Source organism: Mastomys coucha, unplaced genomic scaffold (assembly GCF_008632895.1).
Source record: "Mastomys coucha isolate ucsf_1 unplaced genomic scaffold, UCSF_Mcou_1 pScaffold5, whole genome shotgun sequence".
Classification (NCBI taxonomy): Eukaryota; Metazoa; Chordata; class Mammalia; order Rodentia; family Muridae; genus Mastomys; species Mastomys coucha.
In genome coordinates this window covers 29,990,874-30,014,730 of record NW_022196911.1, presented here as the reverse complement: position 1 = coordinate 30,014,730, position 23,857 = coordinate 29,990,874, and the positions used below count along the sequence as shown (strand labels likewise).

Sequence of the window (23,857 nt, the reverse complement as noted above, 5' to 3'; positions counted from 1 at the left end):
CATGTGAGTACACTGTCCCTCGTGTCCCTCGCTCACAGTGTCTGGATCCTGCAACTCTTATATTCCTTACCTCCCTTTTTTTGAAGCTCACTCTTGGTAATTGCTTTTGTTTCTATTTTGTGCTCTTTTGAGACAAGATCTTGCTTTGTGTGCTAGGTGACTTGGAATTTCCATCATCCTCCTGCTTCAGCCCCCTGGAAGCTGGGGCTGCAGGTGCTCATACTATGTCTGGCTGACAATGACTGTGAACACGTTTTCTCCTTTGCCCTGTGAGCTTCTCAGAGTGTGTCAACAATGTCTAACTTGAGGTATTTTCTTCTAGCAGTTTCAGACCTCCAGGTTTTATATTAAGGTCCTTGACAGAGTTTTCATTGACTTTGTGTCAGGTGGCATGTGACGATCTGCTTGCATCCTTCCACACATGGATGCTTGGTATTCCCAGAACTACTCATAGAAGAGCCCAGCCATATTTTTTGAACCTAAGTTTTACTTAGCAGTAGATTTGAGTGTTCTTTGTGTGTGTCTGTGGGTATATGCATGATTTTGGAGTATGCTGTCTGTCTGTCCATGTGTATTCACAGGACTTCAGAGTATGCTGTGTATATGTCTTTCTGTGTGTACTGTGCATAACTTCACAGTGTACCGGTTGTGTCTGTGTGCATTCGCATGGCATCACAGTGTGCTGTGTGTGTTTGTGTGTATCCATGACTTCAGGTATTAAGTTCTAAGGACAATCAGACTTCCTTTGTGTCATCCAGGCATTGCCAAGTAAAGGCGTTTCCAACCAGAGCCCTCTTTAACCAAATATTCCGCTTCTGGATACAGCGAGGAACATGGAGAACATAAACACAGAGCCCAGGAGAAGACTAGCTTGTGACTAAGTATCCTCAGCAGAGATGGGTTTTCCTTCCCCTAACTCAGAGCTAAGGATGAGTAATCACCTCAGTGTTCCCTTCAGTGCCATCCACGTCTTCCCATCTTCCTAACAGAGAAGTGTACCAGACTGGGAGCATAGCCATTGGCTAGGGTTTCTTAGTCAGCTACTCATCCCGGACAAACTACCTGACACAAACCACGGAAAGGAGGAATCATTCCCTTTGAGTTATGGTTTCAAGCATTTTGGCTAATGGCTAGCTGATTCCCTAAGGTTAGTGATAAGGAGGCCCACTCTGGAACATGGATGCATAGCAGACTAGCCTTCTCACCTCACTGCATGGTGGTTGGGAAGGCATGGGCAGAAGGGAGAAGATAGCTGGCCCCTGGATGCGCCCTTAGGGACCTGCTTCCTTCCACTCAGCCCCCCAAGGGTTTCACCACCTCCCAATAGTGCCATCAAATAAAGAATCAATAGATGGATTAGTCCAGAAGGTTAGGCCACAGCCCTCATGACCCTATCACCTCTCAATGATTTGATGCACCAGCTCGGGTCCATGCCTTCAACAATTAGTTTTTGGAGGGAGATAATTTCAATCTAAACTATAACAGCCTCCAGTGAGCAGGCTCAAGGATACACCCCATTGTGCATCCTCCCCTGTAGCTATCAACACTGTGTAAAGACACGGTGGGTTGCAGACTCCTTCATGGCAAGCCTGGGTTTATTTTACTTACTTTGGGTTATCCTGCATGGATCCCTTGCTTTCTTGACAATTTTGCAAGTCAATTTTTAAAAGAGATGTATTTATTTTTATTTTCTGTATCTGAGTGTTTTGCCTGTGTGTATGTAAGTATGCTATATGCATGACTAGGCCTGTGGAAGCCAGGCGGAAGAATGTTGGATTTTCGGGGACTGGAATGACAGATGGTGGTGAGCTGCCATGTTAATGCTAGGAATGGAACTCGTGTCTTCTGGAAGGGCAGCCAATCCTCCCAGTTGCTGAGTCATCTCATTCGGCCCTCATGATTCAATGTTAAATCCATCTTTGGCAATAATTTGCATTTGCAAGTTTTCCTGGGCTATTTTCTCCACTGAGTAGTCGGTGGTAGAGGCCTTCAAACTTCTGCATTGTAGCTAGAGGGGTCTTTCCAAAGTTCAATTTGGACCAGGGGTTGCCATCTCTCTATCCATGGAGTATACAGTCAAAGAGTATACTGGTTACTAGGACCTAGCAGATGCTTGAATCTGAAGAAAGCTGAACCCTGTATATTTTTTGCTGTATATACTTATGAAGTTTAACTTGTACACAAACATAGTAAGAGATTAAGAACAACAGCCAGTAGTAACACACAGCAACAGAAACAATATACTGGAATGGTGGTGATGTGAATGTGCCTCCATTTTCTTTCTTCCTTTCTCCAGCTGTCTCCCTAGAGTTATGATGAGTGGAACAGCAGGCAGTGACTCTTGAGGTGGAGAGGGTGAGGCTGCTGTACCCAACTCCCAAAGTTCATTTCTTTGCATTGATCTGGGATGAAGATCTAGGAACCTGCGAGGGTGCTGCTCTGGCCCTGGCAGCCCGTGCTGCCTAATGCCATCTGGTCCCCAAGCTCATTTTGCTTCTGGCCTGGCCTGCCCTTCACTCCTTGGATCCACCTAGTCCCTCCTGCTGAGGGCCAGTAAACTTGATGTGCCCATACCCTTCCATTTCTTTATGGCCTATCTTAGTCAGGGTTTCTATTCCTGCACAAACATCATAACCAAGAAGCAAGTTGGGGAGGAAAGGGTTTATTCAGCTTACTTCCACATTGCTATTCATCACTAAAGGAAGTCAGGACTGGAACTCAAGCAGGTCAGGAAGCAGGAGCTGATGCAGAGGTCATGGAGGGATGTTCCTTACTGGCTTGCTTCCCCTGGCTTGTTCAGCCTGCTTTCTTATAGAACCCAAGACCAGCACAGAGATGGTACCACCCACAAGGGGCCCTACCCAGTTGATCACTAATTGAGAAAATGCCTTACAGCTGGATCTCATGGAGACATTTCCTCACCTGAAGCTCCTTTCTCTGTGATAACTCCAGCTTGTGTCAAGTTGACACAAAACCAGCCAGTACATGGCCTGTGTTTTTCCTTATTATTTTTCTGCTTTCCTCTACGGAGACCACAAGGTCTATGTCCTGGTATCCCAGTCTTTTCTGGATTGGCCAAATCTTCCTGATGTATGCTGTCCTCGCCTCTGCCATTCACTTCACACTTGCTGGTTTATTTGTTTGGGTGTTGATTTCTAGTTCCTACCATACATGAATTGTGCAGTGACTGTGGAAAATAACTGGTGTATAGTGCCTTTGCATAGTGGTTATGCAGAAGGACTGGTGTATAGTGACTGCACAGTGACTATGCATAGTGACTGTGAGTAATGACTATGTATAGTGACTGTATAGTGACTATGTATATAGTGACTGTGTATAGTATCTATGCATAGTAACTTTGCATAGTGTTTGGGTGTAGTGTCTGTGCATAGTGACTATGCATAATGTCTGCATAGTGGCTGTGTATAGTGACTGTGTGTAGTGACTGTGTGTAGTGACTGTGAATAGTGACTGTGAATAGTGACTTGTGTAGTGACTGTGTATAGTGACTGTGAATAGTGACTGTACATAGTGGCCGCGCACAGTGACTGGTGCATTGTGATTCTTGCATCATGACTGCTGACTAGTGACTGGTGCGTCATGACTGGATCGTGGCTGTGCACAGTGCCCGTATAGTGATGGGTGCAGTGACTGCTGCATTGTGATGTGTCACATGTCTTTGTCAGTGACCTCATGGAAACAAGTCTGCTTGAATACGGTGACTGCTGCCCTCCTCTGCAGACCCGGGGACAACTGTTTTTCAGCTTTTCTTTCCCTGTCCTTTCCTATGGCTTTCTCCCTGAGAGAATTCGATTGCAGTACTCATTTGGTTTCAGGCCAGGTATGTGCTGCTGAGTCAGCAAGATCCGATGCTTAAAAAAAAAAAAACCAAACCAGAATGCTGCACTGGACTGCAAAGCTTACCTGCTTGGGTCAGGTATCTCTTCCTCTATCAGTATTTCCTACTTTGATTGGATTTTATATGAAATCTGTTGCCCTCCCCATTTACAGTAAATATTAGAACTCGGTGTCTCCTAAACTCCACAGACACTTTGAAGACATTCCCCTGGCTCACACACTGCAGCCTTTATCTGCTGTGTGCATTCCAGGCTCAGCTTTCCTGAGCCTGGGCTTTTGCCATCCCCAGGCAGCTTTCTTCGGCATCTGCTGGGCAGGTAGAATGCCCGATCTGTTGCTAATTCATGGGTGATATCAAGGCCTGGAAATATAGATGAGCAGCCTTTTAGTTCATGGGTGTTTCTTAGGGGTTTTATAACTGCTCTTAGAGCTGACAGCTTCAAAGGCTTTAGCTTAGCATTTATTCTTCCTGAACTCTCGGCAATGACACAGTGTGTGACTGTTCTATGCACATTAGCCCATAAGACTCTGTTCCTCTTCTTAGCACCTGAATTGATAACACAAGTTTCCATCTCAAATAAGTTAAAGTGCCTGTCTGTGGTAACAGCTTGGTCAGCATTAGCAAGCAAACACTGGCAGTTGCTTATTGAGCTGGCCACTGTGCTAGGTTCTGGGATGCAAGCATGAATTGGGTCAACTCACAGTTTTCATGGACTCTTTAGTTTAGTGGGGGAACAATCATTAAACAGACAATTTTGTGGGTGCATGTCAAGCAAGGGAAGGTGTGTGGTAGATGTTCCATTGAGGTCAGTCTTGCCAGGAGGTTGGGGGTGGGGGCTCCTGAACAAGTGGCATCCAAACTGTGGCCTGAGTGCTGAGTTTGTGCTGTGTGGAGGAAGATACGAGAGGTGATAAAGCCAGAGAGAGGAGTTCCCTGAGATTTAGGGCTTCGACTGTAGATCAGCAGTGATGCATATACATCATGAATGTGCACAAGGTCCTGGATTCATTCTCCAGCAGTAGCTGTGAGGGGGGAGAGGGAGAGAAGGAGAGAATATATGAATTCCAGAGGTTTAATTCAACAGTATATTTGGAGATGGAGGAAGTAGGGATCAGAGTTGAATGACATACTGAAGGTCACAGCCTTTACTAGTGCCAGTGTTAGTCTCTAACTCAGTCCTGGAGACTCAGACCATCATACCTTCAGCTCAGTTTCCCTCTGCTGGCCACTTCCTGGCCTTTAGTCTTGCTGTTGTTGAAGTGACGCCTGTACAATGGAAATTGTAGTGTGTTTGAACTTGATGTCCTCAAGTTTTAGTGAGCAGGTCTTTTTTTTTTTTTTATGATCCAAGGTATTAGTAAGAAAAATGTTAAAGAATTGTTTTTAACTACACACACCAAATACCAGGGCTTTCAGTGGAGCAGAGCCATAAGCCTGAGGTTAATTATCCCTCTCAGGAAGCCAGGACTCAAAGGGCAAGGTTTGCATGCTCTAGGCATGACCATAGCTTAGAGCAATAATAGCTTGACATTTCTTGGGTAATTGTCTGTCTAACCGAAGTCGATGCCAGAAATCAGGAGGCAGGAGGGAAAAAAAATCAGTTCCTCTATCTTGTGAGCATCCAGGGAATCTCCTCTTAGTTGTGTGACTTTGTGTTAGCTCCTAGTACTAGCAGTGGTTCCCTAGTGAAAGGAAGGACTTTATAGAAAAAGAAGCTGCAGAAAGGAGCTAGGGGTTGGGGAGGGCAAGGTACATTCACCTCCTGCCCAAAGAAAGAGTAACTTTCCCCATGAAAAACTGTGATATTCTCTTGGTTAAATCAGTATGTTATGTATGTGCATAATTGGGACAGTTGTCACTTATAATCCCTGTCCTAAGAGGTAACTAAATTACCAACTTAATACATTTATCCTGCCTGGTTTTTATGTCAACTTGACACAAGTAGAATTTTGTAAGAATAGGAACTCTTAATTGAGAAATTGCTCCCATAAGCTCCTGCTGTAAGCAAGCCTGTAGGGCAGTGTTTTAATTAGTGATTGATATGGGAGGGAGGACCCCATCCATTGAGACTCATGGTCCTGGGTCCTAAAATAAAGTTAGCTGAAAGCCATAAGGAGCAAGCCAGTCGGCAGCACCCCTCCATGGCCTCTGCATCAACTCCCTCCTCCAGGTTCCTGCCCCATTTGAGTTTTGACCCTGACTGTCTTCAATGATCAGCTATGATACGGAAATATACACGGACTACCCTTCCTTCTCAGTTTGGTCATGACATCTCATCTCAGCAATTGAAACCCTAAGGACAATGTTGATTTCTAGTTTTATGAGCTGCGCATCTGTGAATAATCACCTTAAAACTTATTCTTTAGCCGGGCAGTGGTGGCACATGCCTTTAATCCCAGCACTTGGGAGGCAGAGGCAGGTGGATTTCTGAGTTTGAGGCCAGCCTGGTCTACTGAGTGAGTTCCAGGTCAGTCAGGGATATACAGAGAAATCCTGTCTTGAAAAACAAACAAACAAAAAAAAAACCCAAAACCAAACAAACAAAAAACCACTTATTCTTGGTTATCATTTAAGATATTGTAGAGACCTAGTATGTTATTAAAAAGAAATAACTATTGGATATGATGGTAAGCCATGCAGGAAATAACTAGTTTCTTTAGGCATCCACATTTTTACCCACAGAGTGACAGAGCGTGAGCTAAGACACCAATGGAGATTAGCTTCTTTTTTAAGTCACTGATGCAATCTAGAGTTTTCTCCAAGTGTCTCGAAGCATGAAAGAGTATATATATGTGTTTCTATCCTTAGAAACATTGTTTGGGAACGTTCAATTTCTAATTATATTGGAGTAAAAAATGCCTGGAATACCATTTTTCATGCTAATGGAGAAATTTACTTAAGAGCAGAATTATGTGACTCAGTGGTTCCTGCCAAATGATATAAAGCCTGTGGCTTCTCTCAGTAGGATGAAGGATGGCACGGGACACACGTCATCGTCTGCTCATGACTTATGGCTCCTTCCAAGGCTTTGCTCGAATCTTATTACCTCCTTAACTATTAATTTATCACACAGGCTTGCCATAATTTAGAAGTAAAGTGAATGCTATGGATGGACTATTTTTCTTTCATTTTTCCTCCATATTGTTAACTTCTACTTTTATATTATTATTCAGCCTGTTTACTCTTCACCTGGGGTGGTTTTTCTTCAGCAATTACATTAATTTTTATGCTCTCAATCTAGACATCTCTTCAAAGCAGATCCTTCACATGTGGAGTCTGCCTTCTTTCCTCCCATCCACAAATCATTCTCCCCTGGGGTGATTTATAGAAGGGCTCTTTAGTGATGCTTCTTTGCAGTTCGCCCTAAGGGGTGATCCTTCTTTAACTGTCACCCTCTGGAGAAGCAAGGACTCAAGCACAAATAATTTTGTATTTGACAAAAGGACTGGCACCGGGAGTCGGTCTGAGCCCTGCCTGTTGGCTGCTGTTGCCATTCAGGAAAATAGCCGGTGTGGTAGTCTCTCTGGTTGAGATGCATACTGTTCCCAGCTGTAACATATTCACCCACCCTTCATAGAGTTCTGCTGTCTTCGTTCTCTGGCAGAATAACTGTTTACACTTCAAGCATGTCACTCTTCAAGTGAGATTTTCCCTGACTACCATTAAGCAAAGTATCAGACTTCCAGCTCGTTGTACCAAAATTCCATGTCTCAACCAGCAATATCTTACTTCAGGCCTATGCATCTTGGTGATTAGGGAAAGGCAGGGCGGTGACAGTGTCCTTTCCTGGAGGAGGCTGTTAAGGAATGTCACTTTCACGAGGGTCCCATTTCTTCCCCAGTTGAGCTGATGTTAAACAACCCTGCAGAGTGCATTACACTTTGTTCTATTGGAAGAATTGGTAAGTGCCAGGAAGGATAATTTCCAGATAGACTCAGACAGCTTGTTTGGCTATAATTATTCTTAACTCAGGTGGAGAGATACAGACAGAGATGGAGAAGGGGAGAAGGGAGAGAATAAGACAAAGTACACTCAAGCCCTTGGCTCTGGTCTCCTGGAGCCATCACTCTTTAGAAACTAGGAGCTGCTCACCGCACAGACTGTCCTAATAAAACAAGTGTTGGGCTCGGCTGTAAGAGCATAGCAAAGTTACCTTGGATTTGGAGCTTCACTAGAAAAGGGCTAGAACCAGTTATCCAGCTTCCTCCCTCAGTCCTTCAAAGCCATTTCTAGGGCGAATGATCCTCCTCCATGTGCCCACCTGCTCTAGCTCCTATGATGGCCATTGCTGGGCTCTGTTTCTTCATGGTTATATTATCTAGTGCATAAAGGGGTGAGATGTGGAGTCTGATACACTCACGGGCATCATTTGTTATTGAATGAAACCTAGCTGAGTCTCTACATCAGTGTTTCTCAACCTTCCTAATGCTGTGACCCTTTAATACAGTTCCTCATGTTGTGGTTGATGCCCAACCATAAAATCATTTCACTGATACTTTGTAACAGTAACCTTGCTACTGTTATGAATCGTAATGTAAATATCTGATATGTGAAACATCCGATATGTGACCCCCGTGAAAAGATCATTCAACCTCCAAAGGGGTCGAGACCACAGGTTGAGAACTACTGCTCTACATCTTTATTACTTAATGGTGTTAGCCACTGTGTCATAGGGTTGCTATGGTGATCAAAACCACAAAGCACCTAGGAAATGCTTAATAAGGAGCAGCTTCCAGTAGTTGCTATTTAGTAGTAAAGGAGATATTAATGCAGGGTGTGTAGCCAAAGAGAACTCTCCAGGCCCGGCTGGAGAGCATGCTGCTCTTGAAGGGAGGAGAACACAGCTCAGTTCTGGCTTACTGAGATGGTATCTGCAGAGTCACAATCAAGGGGGCAAGATTTTTACTCTGTGACCTATCCTTGGTCGCTAGCTTGCTCTTGATGGTCCAGGTCTGTTGCTGGAGATGAGAATCTTATGATACAAAATGCTTTAGTGTTTGTCCTGGGAATTCTATAGTAGCGGAGAAAGCAGACATACAAGTAATCATGAAAAACAACGTGTTATGGTGCTGGGAATGAATGGTGTATTGAGTGTGTTTCAGTCAACACGGGAACGCACCGTAAGGAGGCAGCTCTCTTCAATATCCACTGAGTGCCTGGTGTACTATCGTGGGGCACAAAAGTATTCTGACCTTGTGTGCAAGATAACAAAATGGTATAGTGATCTCACTGTTTGATTAACTTACCTGGCTCTATAAAAGATCATGAAATCATTTTAAATAGATTTTTTTTCACTTAAAAAGCTTTCAATTAATTTAATCTCCCCCCCGCCGGACTCCTGTGAAATGTGAGGTGTGTGTCTTGCCAAGAAAAAAAAATTAAAGCAAGAATGTAATAGGGTGATTAATAGGAAGGGTTCTGAACAGAGGGCTAAACTTGGGGGTGCATTTCTGGTACTGCCAAGGAGAAGAGGTGGAACACAACGGCGGTGGTGGGTGGTAACATAGGAGCAGACATGAAGGCAGAGAGAGAGAGAGAGAGAGAGAGAGAGAGAGGAGTTACCCAGGAGGTGGCGGCGTCTTCCAGAGCTCAGGCTCCCTCCCATTTCCTTAAACCCCTCTTTCTTTTTTCCCATGTGTGATTACAGATGCTGACAGGTCTTGTCAAATGGGCCAGTGTATACGAGAGAAACAGCACAGTGCCTGTCGGACTTTTATTGTCTGCTTTTTCCACAGTGGATGGTGGTCAGTGATAGACGTGTGGGCTCTCCCGTGTGAGCTCTCCCTGTTACTTTTTCCTCATTAGTCTCCAGGGCTCTGCCTGGCACGTGGCATGTGCTCAGCGAGGGGCAGGCTTCACGGAAATACTGACCTCTTTCTCTGTAAGAGTCAGGAAGCTGCCAAAGATGGATCCAGAGAGAAACTGGAGCGGGTTGGCAATTACAAGTAGTATTTGCCAACTGTACACTATGCTTTTGACTGGTTTTATATGCATATTGTGGTGCAGAGAGTCCGTCATCCTAACTTCTGAAATCTCAAATGCTCCAAAATCCAAAATTTTCTTAGTGCTAACCTGGCTCTGCATGTGGAAAATTCCATGTCCAAACTTGGTTTTCTATACAGAATTATTTGAAGTGGTGTGTAAAAATACTTTCACACTTTGTGTATAAAGTTTAGATGGATTGTAAATGACTTTCCTGTCTAGCCCAAGATATCTCATCATTTATATGCTGCGACTTCAGAAAGTATTCTACATCTGAAGCACCTTATCCATGTCCCACTTTGGGCCACAGGATCCTCCATTTACGTTTGGTGTTTAGAAGAACCCTCTGGAGCAGTGTTATTTCACTAGTTAAGAAAACAGACCCTGGGTCACCACCTCAGTAAGTGACAGACTGAGCAGAGCTTGGAACCTGGAAAGCCTTCTCTAATGATCCATATTCCCTCAGAGAGTTGGGAAGCTGTTGGGGAATTGCTTGAAAGGATGGTTTAGTCAGAGCATCTACAAATGTTTGAGATATAGAAAGAAACAGGCCCTCTCCCTTTGTCTTTCCCCAGCCCGAGGCTGCTTTGCTTAGGTTCCTTGTTCTGGGCTGATGTTTAGGACCCGGGATGTTGCATCTATGTCGAGGCTTTATGTCCCCACAGAAGAGGTGGTACAAGCTCTGTGCACACCATATGGGGCCCTGTTGCATTTAATGAGTGCTCAGCTGTGCAGTGTCTCCCAGCATGCTGCACTGGTTACACAAGCCCAGGAGCTGCAGTGCTGGCTCTGGATAGAGTGCACACCTGGCAGCCCAACCTCCCAAGCTGCTTCAGTGTTCCTTGTGGTCAGGGCCCCAGGGGCCCTTCAATAATTTGTTCCCTGGCAGAGTCAGCTAGTTCCAGATGCATCTTTCTAAGTGTTCTAAGCCAGAAAAAGAAACATTTTCCTCCATGAAGTGATGACACAGAGTGAGGACCAGAAATGATGATATAGAGTCATTCTGCTGTGCCCTTGGTTTGAAGGCCATCATCACAGCATCTCAGCTACACAGGGCTTTTTTGGTTTTCCCTTCAGACTTCTCAGGGAACACCCTGATGCCTAACTGCCTCACTCTCATCTGGTTGACACTTCCATAGAGTCTAAATCTCCTATGTCTTTTTTCCTTAGTCCTGAATTACTTGAAATATTCTATTTACTTATTTACGCTCAAATCATAGCTTGCCAACAAGAGCACATCTGTTGAACAACAATGATGGCTGGTGTTTAGTTAGGCACTTATTAAGTACCAGCTAAAATATTAAGCACCCAAAACACATCTCTGTCTCTCTGTCTCTGTCTCTCTGTCTCTCTGTCTCTCTATCTCTCTCTCTCTTTCTCTCTCTCTCTCTCTCTCTCTCTCTTTAAAATATTCTAAATAAGTAACTTTTGTGGGACTCAGTGGTTCAGAGCACCGGCTGCTGTTTTAGAACATCCACATTCTCAGCACCTACATGATGTCTCACAACAGTCTGTAACTCCAGTTCCATGAGATCTGATGCTCTCTTCTGGCCTCCAAGTAAAACAGGTACACAAGAGGTACATACATACAGGCAAAACACTCACATACATTATAAGTAAATAAATAAATAAATAAATAAATAAATTTGGGGAAAAAAACCTTTGCAGGAACATTATATCTTCCATTTTATCAATAAAGGGACTAAGAGTCCAGAAAAGTAGATTTTTGTTTTTGCCAGTATATGGAAGAATATGACTCTACCACAAAGCCATTTCCAGGAAGTACATTCCTTTCTTCTCATGTGTAGCAAGATCTTCCATCCCAGCTGTTGCCTACATTGATACATCTCACTTTACAACCCTGGTGAAAGCCAGGTATGTACAGGACCTGTTTCTATCTCTGGCTTGAGTGTGGTACATAGATACTTCTCTTTGATATACGTAAAAGGAGCAGATGAGATTCCCATTGTGGCCAGGGCCCCAACTCTTTGCTTCATGGGATTAGTATCTTTGCCTTACCGTTTATGGTTATACTCCCAGAGTATAGGAAAAGAATGCTGAGTACTGGTTCAAGCCATGAGTACATCCCTCAACCCCGAGTGAATCACATCTCTTGCTGGGGGGAGCAAAAATCAGTGTTCTACAAAGACAGTGTTCAGGTGGAAGTCCTTGGTTTGTGCTGAAAGTCCCTCGTCCTCCCTAGCTCAGTGAAGGTGACTCTGAGTCATTTTTCCACTCTGGCCCTTGCCTCTTCATTTGTCCAGTTAAGATACAAGCTAACAACTTATTAGGCTTCCCAAGAGCTCTTGGCTTTGAACCAAATCCCAGAGAACTGCAAGAAAAAGCTGCATTCATTGAAGTTCTGCCTACAGAGAAGCTGAGACAAAAGCAACTAGGGCTGGCCTATGCAAAAAGGAAGTTTATCATAAGGGCAGTTATACTACAACTTACGAAGCTCAAATAGACTTAATGAAATGCATTAACTGGGAACACAAATAGTCTCCAGGATTTCTTCAGGGGAATTTATGAACATTTCCCCTAAGGTCCTGGTATTTAAGATGACTCAACAAAACCCCTTTAAAAACAGATTTATTTATATGTTATATGTATGACTATTTTGCTTGCATGTATGTTAGTTTACCACATGTGTGCAGTGTCCCTAGGGATCAGAAGGCATTTGGTCCCCTGGAACTGAAGTTACAGATATTTTCAACAGAGGATGCTGGGAACTGAACCCAGGACCTCTGTAAGAGCGGCGAGTGCTTTTAACCATCTTAAGTAATCTGTCCAGTCCCAAAGAAGCCTATTGTAATTTTTTTCCTTAATAAAAATGCCAAAACCCACAGGCAGAGGATGGGACTTCTATGTGACCACTCAGTTATTGAGGGAGGGGTGGACAGGTCATTCAGCAGAAAAAAATGTGGCTAGAAACATCTTTGTGAAAGGAGCAGACGGGTTCATGAAGATGACCTGCTCGAAACCACTTCCATCACATATACAGATACAGGGGAGGATGCCTTATGGAGAGAACACATCTGTGCAGATATGCTGGCAGCCAAGACAATGGGTTAAATGAGGCAGAGAGAGAGAGAGAGAAAGAGAGAGAGAGAGAGAGAGAGAGAGAGAGAGAGAGAGAGAGAGAGAGAACACAAACTCAGTATACAGATGACCAGAAAGAGCCAGGGTGATGTAGTTTATTGATGATTTCCAGGCATCTATGGGCATCAGAAAGATTAAGAGATGAGCCAGTAGGGAAGGAAGTGAGGAAGAGAGACAGACAAGGGCACAAAGAGATCTATGGCCTTAGAAAAAGAGGGCCAGAGGGAACAAAAGGAGATGGGGGATAGAGACAGAGGTGATAGCACACACACACACACACACACACACACACACACACACACACACATAGAGACAGAGACAGAGGCAGACAGACAGACAGACACACAGAGACAGAGGCACACACACACACACACAAAGAGAGAGAGGGAGAGGGAGAGTGAGAGTGAGAGAGAGAGGGGAGAGTGAGTGAGAGAGAGAGAGAGAGAGACAAAGACAGAGAGAGACAGAGAGACAGAGAGACAGAGAGACAGAGAGACAGAGAGACAGAGAGACAGAGAGAGAGAGAGTCTAGCTGAAGGAGGCAAGCTGAGATCCAGAAAGATAGGAAGAAGCTGGTGAGGGGCAGGTGGAGATTTCACAGAGACAGTCGTGAAGTGGCTGTGATTGGTTAGCCTGTTAGGCACAGGGAGCAAACAAACCCTTTAAGTGTGTCAGAGCTTTATCTCAGGAAAGCACCTTTAGCAGAACAGGCTCAGGCTGGTTCCTGACGTGTGGGCTGTGACAGGAGAGGTGCTCTTTATCTGGGCTGAGGACAAGAGTGTTCTTGTGTGCACATCACACTGGATGCCACAGATTAGGCTGTGGATATTTCATGCTTGCCGATAAAAGCTTGTTTGGAGCAGCTCTGGGCTGAGTGAGGCTCCTAGGCTGGGGGAAGGGGCTCAGATTCGGTGAGGGAGTAGCTTCCAGGCAGCAGCCCACATCTGTATTAGGAGAGGACCTGAGTCTTTGGAAGCGCAAACACCACCGTGTTCACAGTAGCTGATCTCCTTGGTCAGAGGAATGACGCTCTGTTTTGTAAACTACACGTTTCTGCTATGTTAACACTAGGTTTTACACTGATAACATCAGGTCTTTACAATCAGAGAAATACAATTTTGAAGTACATAATAAGGAGGCAGAATTGAGGGGGCAGGCAAGCATTTGTCCCTGACCCCAGGACTGGCTGTAGGAATTCAAGTGACCAGAAGGTGGTGGCTAAGTGGAAGGAATAGCGTACTTGAAAATATTTCTCCTTGGGGTATCCAGGAGACTTTGAAAATCCAAGGTCTTCAGCTCAGATAACACTCCTTTCTTTGTGGTTCTTCAAGGTAAAAGAAGGATAGAGGAAGAGGGGCATGCTTCTAATGCTCCGTGAGTCCAACGGTATCTGTCCAGTGCTCAGCGCCGAGGTTCCTCTCAGGATAGCTAAAATGCCGGCCCCTCCCTCTCCCCAGCCTTTACCTCCCACCCATTTTCATTTACTGGACAGGGAGGTTGTGGCTAGTGTGCCGCTTTCAGACGTCCTGCCAGCTGGCTTGAGAAATGACCCAGATGTCTTCTCACAGGCTTTACGAAGGCAAAGAGCAGATGGAGTTTGAAGAATCCATGAGACGGCTCTTCGAATCTATCAACAACCTGATGAAAAGTCAGTACAAGACCACCATCCTTTTGCAGGTTGGTTCACGCTACAAGATTCCTCTGTGCTCCCCACTGGCCACCCAATACTGACAGAGCGCTCTGTCCTGCGAACCGTTCACTTTTGTCTGATGTCAGTTTGAAGCCTGAGCTAGCTGGCAACCTGCTTTTAGGATCATGAGGACCAAGGCCCCCACTGGTGGGAGGGAACTTATTTATCGTTTGTTTCACTTGGATGTCCCAGTAGCTCCCTTTAGAATAGCCCTGGAGCTTGTCTTATCTAGATTGAAAGAAGCTAAACATGGCTACTTCTGATGCTGAGGCAGGAAGGTGATGGTCTTCCCCACCAAAGCTCTGATACTCTGCTTTTAATTCCCAATGCCATCAATTCAGGTATCGCTTGGGGATTAAAGAGTCTCCTCGCTGGATAAAACAGAGGATGTGTCATCTAACCATGGTTCCAAGACTGTAGACATCTTAATGGCTTCCCCTGTGTTGTGGGGGTTTGGGGGGACAGCAGCTTGTGAGTTTCGTAGCATTAACTCCCAAGTACTGGCTGCGGAGGAGGTCAGCTTGATGTTTTCTTAATAGAGAAAAGCCAAGCACGTTTATCTGGGTCAATGGTTGGTTTTTTGTTTTTTTTTTTTTTCCAATGATTTATGTTTTACTGACTTTTGGATCAATGATTTAATGCAGATCGCTTCTTTAAAAACGCATGATAGCTTTAATTGCTAATTTAAATAGCCACACTGCCTGTCCTTACTCAGGATTGCCTAGCCTCCGGTTAGAAATAATGGGAAAGAAGCATTCAGGAAGAAAGGAGGTGGAGAGGCAGAGGGAGTAGCATCTGACCAGGGGTTGTTTGCTGTTGATGCCTTGGGTAACACAATGATGCGCATTATACCTTTAGTAAATTCGGAGGCCTAGTAATGGTAATCAGTGGGTTTTGGTACAGAGAGGGGCTAGGATGATGAGGTGGGAGTGGGGGTGGGATGGGGTTAGAAAATTCCCCCAAAGATTTTAAGACAAGCGGACCTTGGGAATCACTGCCTTGGTTTTGTTTAGTTTCGTGGATATTGAGAACCCGTGGGTATTAGAGAGGTCTCTGAGTTATGTATCCATAGCACCTCGGAGAGCCCTGGTATTAGCACCTAGAAAAAAACTGGGAGTGAACGAACGCTCAACATTGATGTAGAAGCTGAAGTGAAGCCAGCTGATGTGCCTTTCCCGAATCTTCACTGCTGGAAACCACATGGGTTTCAAGTGGGAGAGCCAGGATTCAGATTCTCCTGTCCAGCTCTGAAAACAAGGCTCCAACAGTTGCATTCCACTGTGTTTGACACCATTCATTCATCCATGGATACGCATGTCCTTGGGATTAGTTAGGACCACCAACTTCACAGTTTTAAAATTCCTTTCCATTTTGCCAGATTTAAAAAAAAATCTTTCCAATATTCCCTTTGCTACTTAAAAGAATAGCTTCTATATTCCTAGGAACCTCGCCATAACAAAATGGGTAACTGGATCAGAGATATCCTGAAATGTGGCAGGGTTTGAACTCATCATCTCCCACCCTGGCCTGTATCACATAGAAGCTGCATAGCAGTAGGAGCAAAAGTAGGGGCAGGATCCCAGTGAGGGCTAAGGGTAGCCAGTTATCATGAGAGTCTCCAGGGAAGATGCTGGAGGGAAAAAAAGAAAGATGATGAGCAAACAGAGAATGCCATTTGGAGGATGGTGGAATGGAGCATAAGGGGCTCAAAGACTTTGTAAAGGGGCCATGGAGAAAGAGAAAGAGAAAGAGAGAGAGAGACAGAGACAGAGACAGAGAGAGACAGAGACAGAGACAGAGAGACAGAGACAGAGAGACAGAGACAGAGAGACAGAGAAAGAGAGAGAGAGACCATCGAGACCTATTTTGTCCAGTTTTTATACCTGATTCCTTGTGATGAGCTGCAGATATCTCGTGAGAGAAGAAAAGAAAAGGAGAGGGATTGGGAATGTAGGGAGAGAAGGAAGAAAGGAATGATACGCGCATTGAGGAGGCAGAGAGGGCTGAGTGAGCACCTCCCTGACGAAGCCTGGGTTTAGGAAGATGTTCTTTAAGAACTGTACAACCTTATTATGTCAAACATGCAACATCTCAGCCTCTCTGTTTCTTCACATATAAAACTTTACTGTTCGATGAGGTTGCAAGAAACACTGTCTACAAAAGAACAGATTATAAAATGCTACACAACTACAGAAAGCTAATGTGATTGTTACGGTTGGTGCATAAGTCATTTTAGTCCAGTTCTCGTTGTGTCTGGGTAGACTTAAAAAGCCCACTTTCCCAGATCACACTGTTTCTTCCCAAGACTGTCACCCCTGAGCCATGCAAAGGGGCTTTATCTCATTTTAGAATTTGTTCCAAGGGCCAAACTTAGCTTTGGGGATTTGCATAGTGTCAAAGGTACTTCCTGACTATTTATGTAGCTGCTGAAAAGTTATCAGGAGGCATTTAGAGTCATCTCCAGTCATCTCCAGTATTAAGAGCAGTACCTTGGAAGAGAATGTAAGTCCGTTTTATGGTGTGAGGGATGGGCTACACATAGGAGAGAGGTCAAGTTCATGCTGGCAAACCCTACACAAGGAGTGGTCTATCTATAGTCTATGAGCTTCGCAGTGGGGGAGAGAGCTGTAACTAACACTGAGAAGCCTGAGAGGAATTGGGAATCCTCAGTCTTCTGCACACGAGCATGTAACCCTCAGCATTAAGCATACCACCTCATTTTCTAGGCCTTGGGTTTTTTCTTTTTTTTTCTTTTTTTTTTTTTTTAAATTTATTCATTATTATATCTAAGTACACTGTAGCTGTCTTCTGACTCACCAGAAGAGGGCGTCAGATCTCATTACAGATGGTTGTGAGCCACCATGTGGTTGCTGGGATTTGAACTCAGGACCTTTGGAAGAGCAGTCGGTACTCTTAACCGCTGAGCCATCTCTCCAGCCCCCAGGGTTTTTTCTTTTGTAAAAAAAAATGTGAAGTTGTAAGGATACTTTGGAAAACATGAAACACTGGCCTGTGATGTCATTTAGCTTAAATAATTGTTAGTCATTATGCTGGCTAGTTTTGGTCAACTTGACATAAATTAGAGTTATCTAGAAAGAGAGAATCCCAATTGAGAAATGGCTTCTATCCTGTTGGCCCCATAGGGAAGTCTGTGTCATGGTGTGAGAATACTCACAGTTGACATTCCCGGTTCAAATGGAGCACTTCCAGCTGGGCAGACACAGCAGGAACCATCAGTTGTGACTGCTTTAGGTATAAGTGACATGGGTCTGGTTCAAATCTTGGCTTTGTCCATTGTGAATTCTGGGACCTAAGCAAGTTATTCTCTGTTCCTAAGGCACATCTGGCTCTGTGTGGTATTTTCAGTGGTTTTCTTTATCCTTTGTTGACATGGCAACAATTCACTCAAAACCACAAAGTTAATTTAAAGCCAGTTGTTCAGAGTAGGGGAAAAAAAACAATGCAAATGCCTTCCATGGACTGAGTGCCTAATCTGTATTCCCTGCATAGAGCTGGGCTCTTTACCTACAGTGTTCTTAATCTAACCAGATATTTGCAGGGATCCACAGTCCCCAGTGTTCATAGAAGCTGATAAATTAATAATCTCATTTCAGATTAGACCTGTCTAAAGAGGAGGAACTAGAATCTGAACCCATAAAGGCTCCCAAGTCCAAAGTCAATGTTCTTCTCTATACCGCAGGAATGATTTGGGCTAAATGCTTCTGAGTATTTTCAGAAATAGCGTCTGTATACACAGACTGTGTCTCTCCAGGATTGATGAAAGTGAGGGGAGTTGACAGGCTCAGCAGTACACATGATCTACATGTAGCTGCACTGTGAATTAAGGGACTTTGGTGACAAACTGCCACCTTTTCAAAATTATGATATTGCATAATGCCCATTTTAATGGTCTCGGTAGAACTAAATGAATAGCTGTAGTAAATACCTTGCTATCTTGCATGCTTTCTGACACTCAAGCTGACAGCTGTTGGACAGTCCAGGAGGGCAGGGATACTCTGGCAACAGTCAATGTTCAAACACTTTTTGGTGTCATGAATATCTGTCTGTGTGAGGGTGTCTAATCCCCTGGAACTAGACTTACCGAAAGTTGTGAGCTGCCATGTGGGTGCTGGGAATTGAACCTGGGTCCTCTTGAAGACTAGCAAGTGATCTTAACCACTGAGCCATCCCCAATTCCTGCCCCCAGTTGCTGCCAGTGTTTGGCTTCTGTCTTGTTCCTACTGTGTTTGGGTTTGGTTCTTTTGTGTCTTATCATTGATTACATGTCACACTGTAGAGTAAAAACCTTACAGATATTGTTAGCTCCTTTGATCTTTCTAGCAACACCTTGTAATGCAAAGAGTCCATCTCTGCTTTTAAGATGAGCAAAAGAAGACTCACAGGGGTTGAGTGACTTAGCCACAGCTATGAAAAACTTGCTATTGGATTTGGATGAACGCTACAGAAGAGCCGAGTGGCATCAATACTACTACCACCAGCAGTGGTGTAGAATAGCCCCACTGAAGGTCCGAATCTTTATGGCAAGAGGCAGAGGAAAGCTACACAAGAGAAAGATGGGCAGATGTTCACAGTCACGAGGGCAGGATGCTTTAGAACAACTCTGCTTCCCCTTTCAAATTGGTGTAAAATGTCCAAATGTCGAAACTAACAGGAAAGAAATAAGTAGTTCATTGTTGAGAAGTGGCTCACAGGTTACAACATGAATTCAAGACAGGGAAATAATATTCTGTACTAACAGAAAAAAGGGGGGCAGGATTTGGGGATGGCTCAGTGGTTAAGATCACTTGCTAGTCTTCAAGAGGACCCAGGTTCAATTCCCAGCACCCACATGGCAGCTCACAACTTCTGGTAACTCTAGTTCCAGGGGATTAGACACCCTCACACAGACAGATATACATGCAGATGGAACACCAATGCACACAAAGTAAGAATAAATATATTTTAAAAAATGAGAATTCTCTTCCAGGTTTTCAGGTGATTAGTGATTAATGTTGTCCTATTTCTCAATCACATATTGCATACTTGGGGTAATGTTTGGGAATGACAGATTCGATGGCAGGCAGTTATGAAAACTTGTCCCAACCCAAAGCTGTAATACTAATACTAATAGTTCAGGGTTTTTTTGTTTTTGTTTTTGCTTTTTGAGACAGGGTTTCTCTCTGTAGCCCTGGCTGTCCTGGAACTCACTCTGTAGACCAGGCTGGCCTTGAACTCAGAAATCCGTCTGCCTCTGCCTCCCAAGTGCTGGGATTAAAGGTGTGCGCCACCACCGCCCAGCACTTGTTTGTTTTTTAATGTAGTCTTCAACACTAAATGGTTAGGCAACTGTATTCTTTTCAGTTTGCTGGTTAGAAAATAGGAGCCCATAAAGCAGACTCCAGACTTCCTTTGGACTTGAGGGCAGCTGGCCTGCCTTCTCATGCTGCTACTGTGGGCTGCTTCTACTTGTCCTCATCTCTGCTCCCCTAGCTAAGGATCCAGCCCTTGGCCCTGACCCTATTAGACGAGAGTTCTATGGCTGAGCTACATCACTAGCCTGTGCTCTGCTACTTTAAACACAGAGTCTTACTGCTTCCTGCCAACTTCGGGGGTGGCCAACAGGATACCGAATTGAAGAAAACGTAGAAAAAGCACATGTTCAAAAGTACTCTGGTTCTCTTCTCAGTGCCTAAACCAGGATGTACATACTGTTTAATGAAAGGATACGGTGGTTTGGCAATGATTTGATGGTAGCCAGGAGCCTCAGCTCTAATTGTATGCCGTCTGGATTCACACCCAAGGACTCAATCAGTGAGCAAACCTGGAGACAGCAGCACATCTGCTCTTTTCCAGGACAGCTCAGTATCTCTAAGGGAAGAGTCTTCATGTGGCAGGGCTGTGGTGTTCTCTATTTCCACGGACCTTGACCATCTGTCTTCTGGCTGAACTAAATGGTTTGAAACTTGGCAGGGAGAGACTAGTGTTTAGCTCTGGGACCAGAAAGATGTCAGGCTTTGTTTTGTAATTGTGTATTCCTCCTACACATACCCTGTTTGGAAGTAAGTCTGCGTCTGCCTGGTAGCAATGCTGGCCACTGGTGGGGGTAGGAATAATGTATACCTGGAAACACTGAGCATACAAACATCTCCGAGTTTGGAGATCAATTGTTTGGTATTGTTTCCACTGTTTTCTCCCAGGCCAAGGTGGTTAGCTCTAGTCATGTCCATCTAGAGCAGTGGTTCTCAACTTTACTAATGCCACGACCCTTTAATACAGTTCCTCATGATGTGGTGACCCCAAGACCATAAAAATTATTTTGTTGCTACTCCATTACTGTAATTTTGCTATTATTATGACTCTTAATATAAATATCCATGTTTTCTGATAGTCTAGGCAACTCCTGTGAGAGGGTTGTTTGACCCCTGAAAGGGATGTGACCCACAGATAGAGAACCAATGATCTAGACAGAGCTGATTTCCAGTGTCCCCCTATGCTTTCTGTCTGGGACAGACAGGCACTGAGTTGGGGTTGCATCTCTTCTCAAGAGTTATACCTTGAGTAGTCTTTTTGAGGAAGGAAGGAAATTCAGATGATGTCATGAGATGGCTTATTAATCTGGTAAATTTTCTTCATGGCCATTCTTTTAATGGTTGTTGAAGAAGGTCCTTCACTTTAGGGATGTCAGTAAAACCATGCTTCTTTTCAAAAACTGAAAAGGAAAAAAATAGAGGAATGGTTTTAATCCATTTCTTCCCCAAGTCAGCCTTCTGTCTCCTACAGAAATGCCCTACTTGCCAAGACACAATGTCTTTCCTTCAGCATGAAGGGCAGTAGGAAAGCATGCTGGTTAGGAGTCAGCTGAGCCATCTGGGACACATCCTGGCTTGTTACTATATGGCTTCTAGCAAATTATTTAACACCTATATATGACAGTTTCCTCACTTGAAATTGGGATGACAGTATCTATTCAGAATAGTTGTAAAAATTAAATGAGCTATTGCATGTAAGGTATTTGGTGCATAGGAGCTTTCCAGTAATGGTTCCTACCTGGAAACCCTAGGAATAATAATCCTATTCCATGAGTATATAGGTACTGTATCTATGTATGAGTATTTAAAACAATGCTACAAAACAGGAACACTATGGGATGAAAGTGAAAAGTCTACAATATCATTTGATGTGTAAGAGTAGGAATAAGGGAAGTAGCAGTAAGAGTTACAGTTGATCTTTACTGTCCCTGGATGGCTTACAGATCTACAAAGCCTGTCAGTTTCCAGTTTCCAGGCCTCAGACAAGCCTCAAGTAGAGGTCTCCAATAAGTTAGGTGACTGACCTCTTTCTTCCTAGTAGTAGTTTTAGTAACACTTGCTTGCTATCATCAGCTCAGATATTCCAGGGGAAGGCCATTGGCAGTCTTCTGATTGGTGCTAGGTTGGACAGTAGTCTTGGCCAATTTTTCAAGTAGACTATCCCCACTCAACAAGAGAACTTGCCATTGCTTGGTGGGGATGACTGGATAAGATGAACTTGCCCACCTTCCTGTGCGTCAGAGGTAGCAGCTACACAGCCTGTTTGAATTATTACCAACCTAGAAACTCAGAAAGGGCGGTCTTTCAGCTAAACTTTTCCAGCTCCTTAGAGAGCTCCCATGTATAGATGTTTGGGTCTGAGTCTGCTCTTAGAGATGTGGACACTGTTGAATGACTCTACACCTCCAAAGTGAGGCTCAGATCCCCAAATCCAGAACCCTTCCATAGACATTCACATTCTGGATTTCCTCAACTTGCTGAGAGCAAGTTATCTTATCTTAATTATGTTGAGTCATAATGTACTGCATCTAGGTATTGGAGAATGGGAGCAGTATATGGGAGTTATGATGTGGGGAGACCTGGTCTACCTTAGCGGGGCTATTATGCTGAACATCACCATGATATACTTTATATAACATCATTCTTCTTTATCTAACCTAATGATGCTAAAGCTTGGGCATATGAAGTGGACACAGTCTTATACAGGTACCAGCTGGGGAGTTGTGATCCGTAGCCAGGTCTCTGTGAGGTCTGTGATCTTTGGCCTAATGGTGAACAAAGAACCTATTTCTTACAAGTGCTTAGACAAGTATTTCTTGAGTTATACCCACAGTTTGAGGGCCTCTTTGGATTTTGAGAGAGTGCAGCCCGCAGATGTGCTTCCTTTTGCTGACACAGTATGATAAAAACTGAGTAAGAATGGTTCATCGCTTCCAACCCACTCATCCCCATCACCCTTTCCTCTTTTGTGCTGGGTCCTGAGGACATCCAATTTTCTTACACCTGGTTGGTGCATCCTGATCAAAATGGTCCTTGCCCGACTAGGTTGTGATGTCCTGTGTCCTTATAACTAGAGAGATGTCATGATGATTCACAGTATTAAAACCCTAGACTTCTCTGCAGTAGAAAAAAAAATCCATGGTTTGTATTTGTCTTAACCACTATTTCTTGAAATTGTTTTATCACAAACCCCCTTTAATCTATAGAAAACCATCCTGCAGGGCGTGAATGCCCATTAAGACCTAGTTTAAAACATTGGGTGTTTCCTCTTATGATCTAGAGTTGAAAAAAAAGAATGAACTCTAGATCTCATATTCAATAAATATAAAGAAAAGAGTCTGACATGTTTGACAACATACAAATTTAGAATATCTCTGTGCAATAAAAGATGTGATAAACAAAGCTGAAACATTATCTCAGACAACAGGAAAAGCAACAGGAAACTCCTATAAAATGTGTTACTATAGAAAGACTGATGTTGATGCAGAGAGAATTCTGCAATAGAGCAAGGAAAAGAATCACCTGAAAGGATGGGAGAAAAGATATGAACGAGCAAGTTAGTAAATACGGATATTTATTAAGCGTAGAGAAGATGACTGACAGAGCTAGCAACCAAAGACTTTCAGAATTACAGTAGCGAGTTGTTTATCACATTGACAAGACTTAAAAGATTGCATACTCAGTGTGAGCAAGGACTTGGGGAAATGGAGATGCAGTGGAGAGAAATTGCTTGCTGCCTCTTTTCAAGATCATTTGGTGAGAACTAAAATGTATATGTATATGTATCTTGATACACTAATTTGTCTTCAAGCAATCTGTTCTATAGGGATCCTTACAGAGTTTTGTATGTATTTTCAAATATGAACTGTCTCCCACATGTGTTTTTTATAATTAGAAAGGTGGAAATAACCTAGAGTC

The 23,857-nt window shown here is 43.8% G+C and overlaps 1 protein-coding gene across 1 annotated transcript in view; it reads left to right on the top strand.

The window, feature by feature from the left end:
• Dock2 (dedicator of cytokinesis 2) overlaps positions 1–23,857 on the top strand; it is a 416,864-nt gene that overhangs the window by 107,369 nt on the left and 285,638 nt on the right. Inside the window, exon 23 of the mRNA XM_031350584.1 lies at positions 14,509–14,617. Coding sequence (XP_031206444.1) covers positions 14,509–14,617 — 109 coding nt within the window. The remainder of the gene's footprint in view (positions 1–14,508; positions 14,618–23,857) is intronic.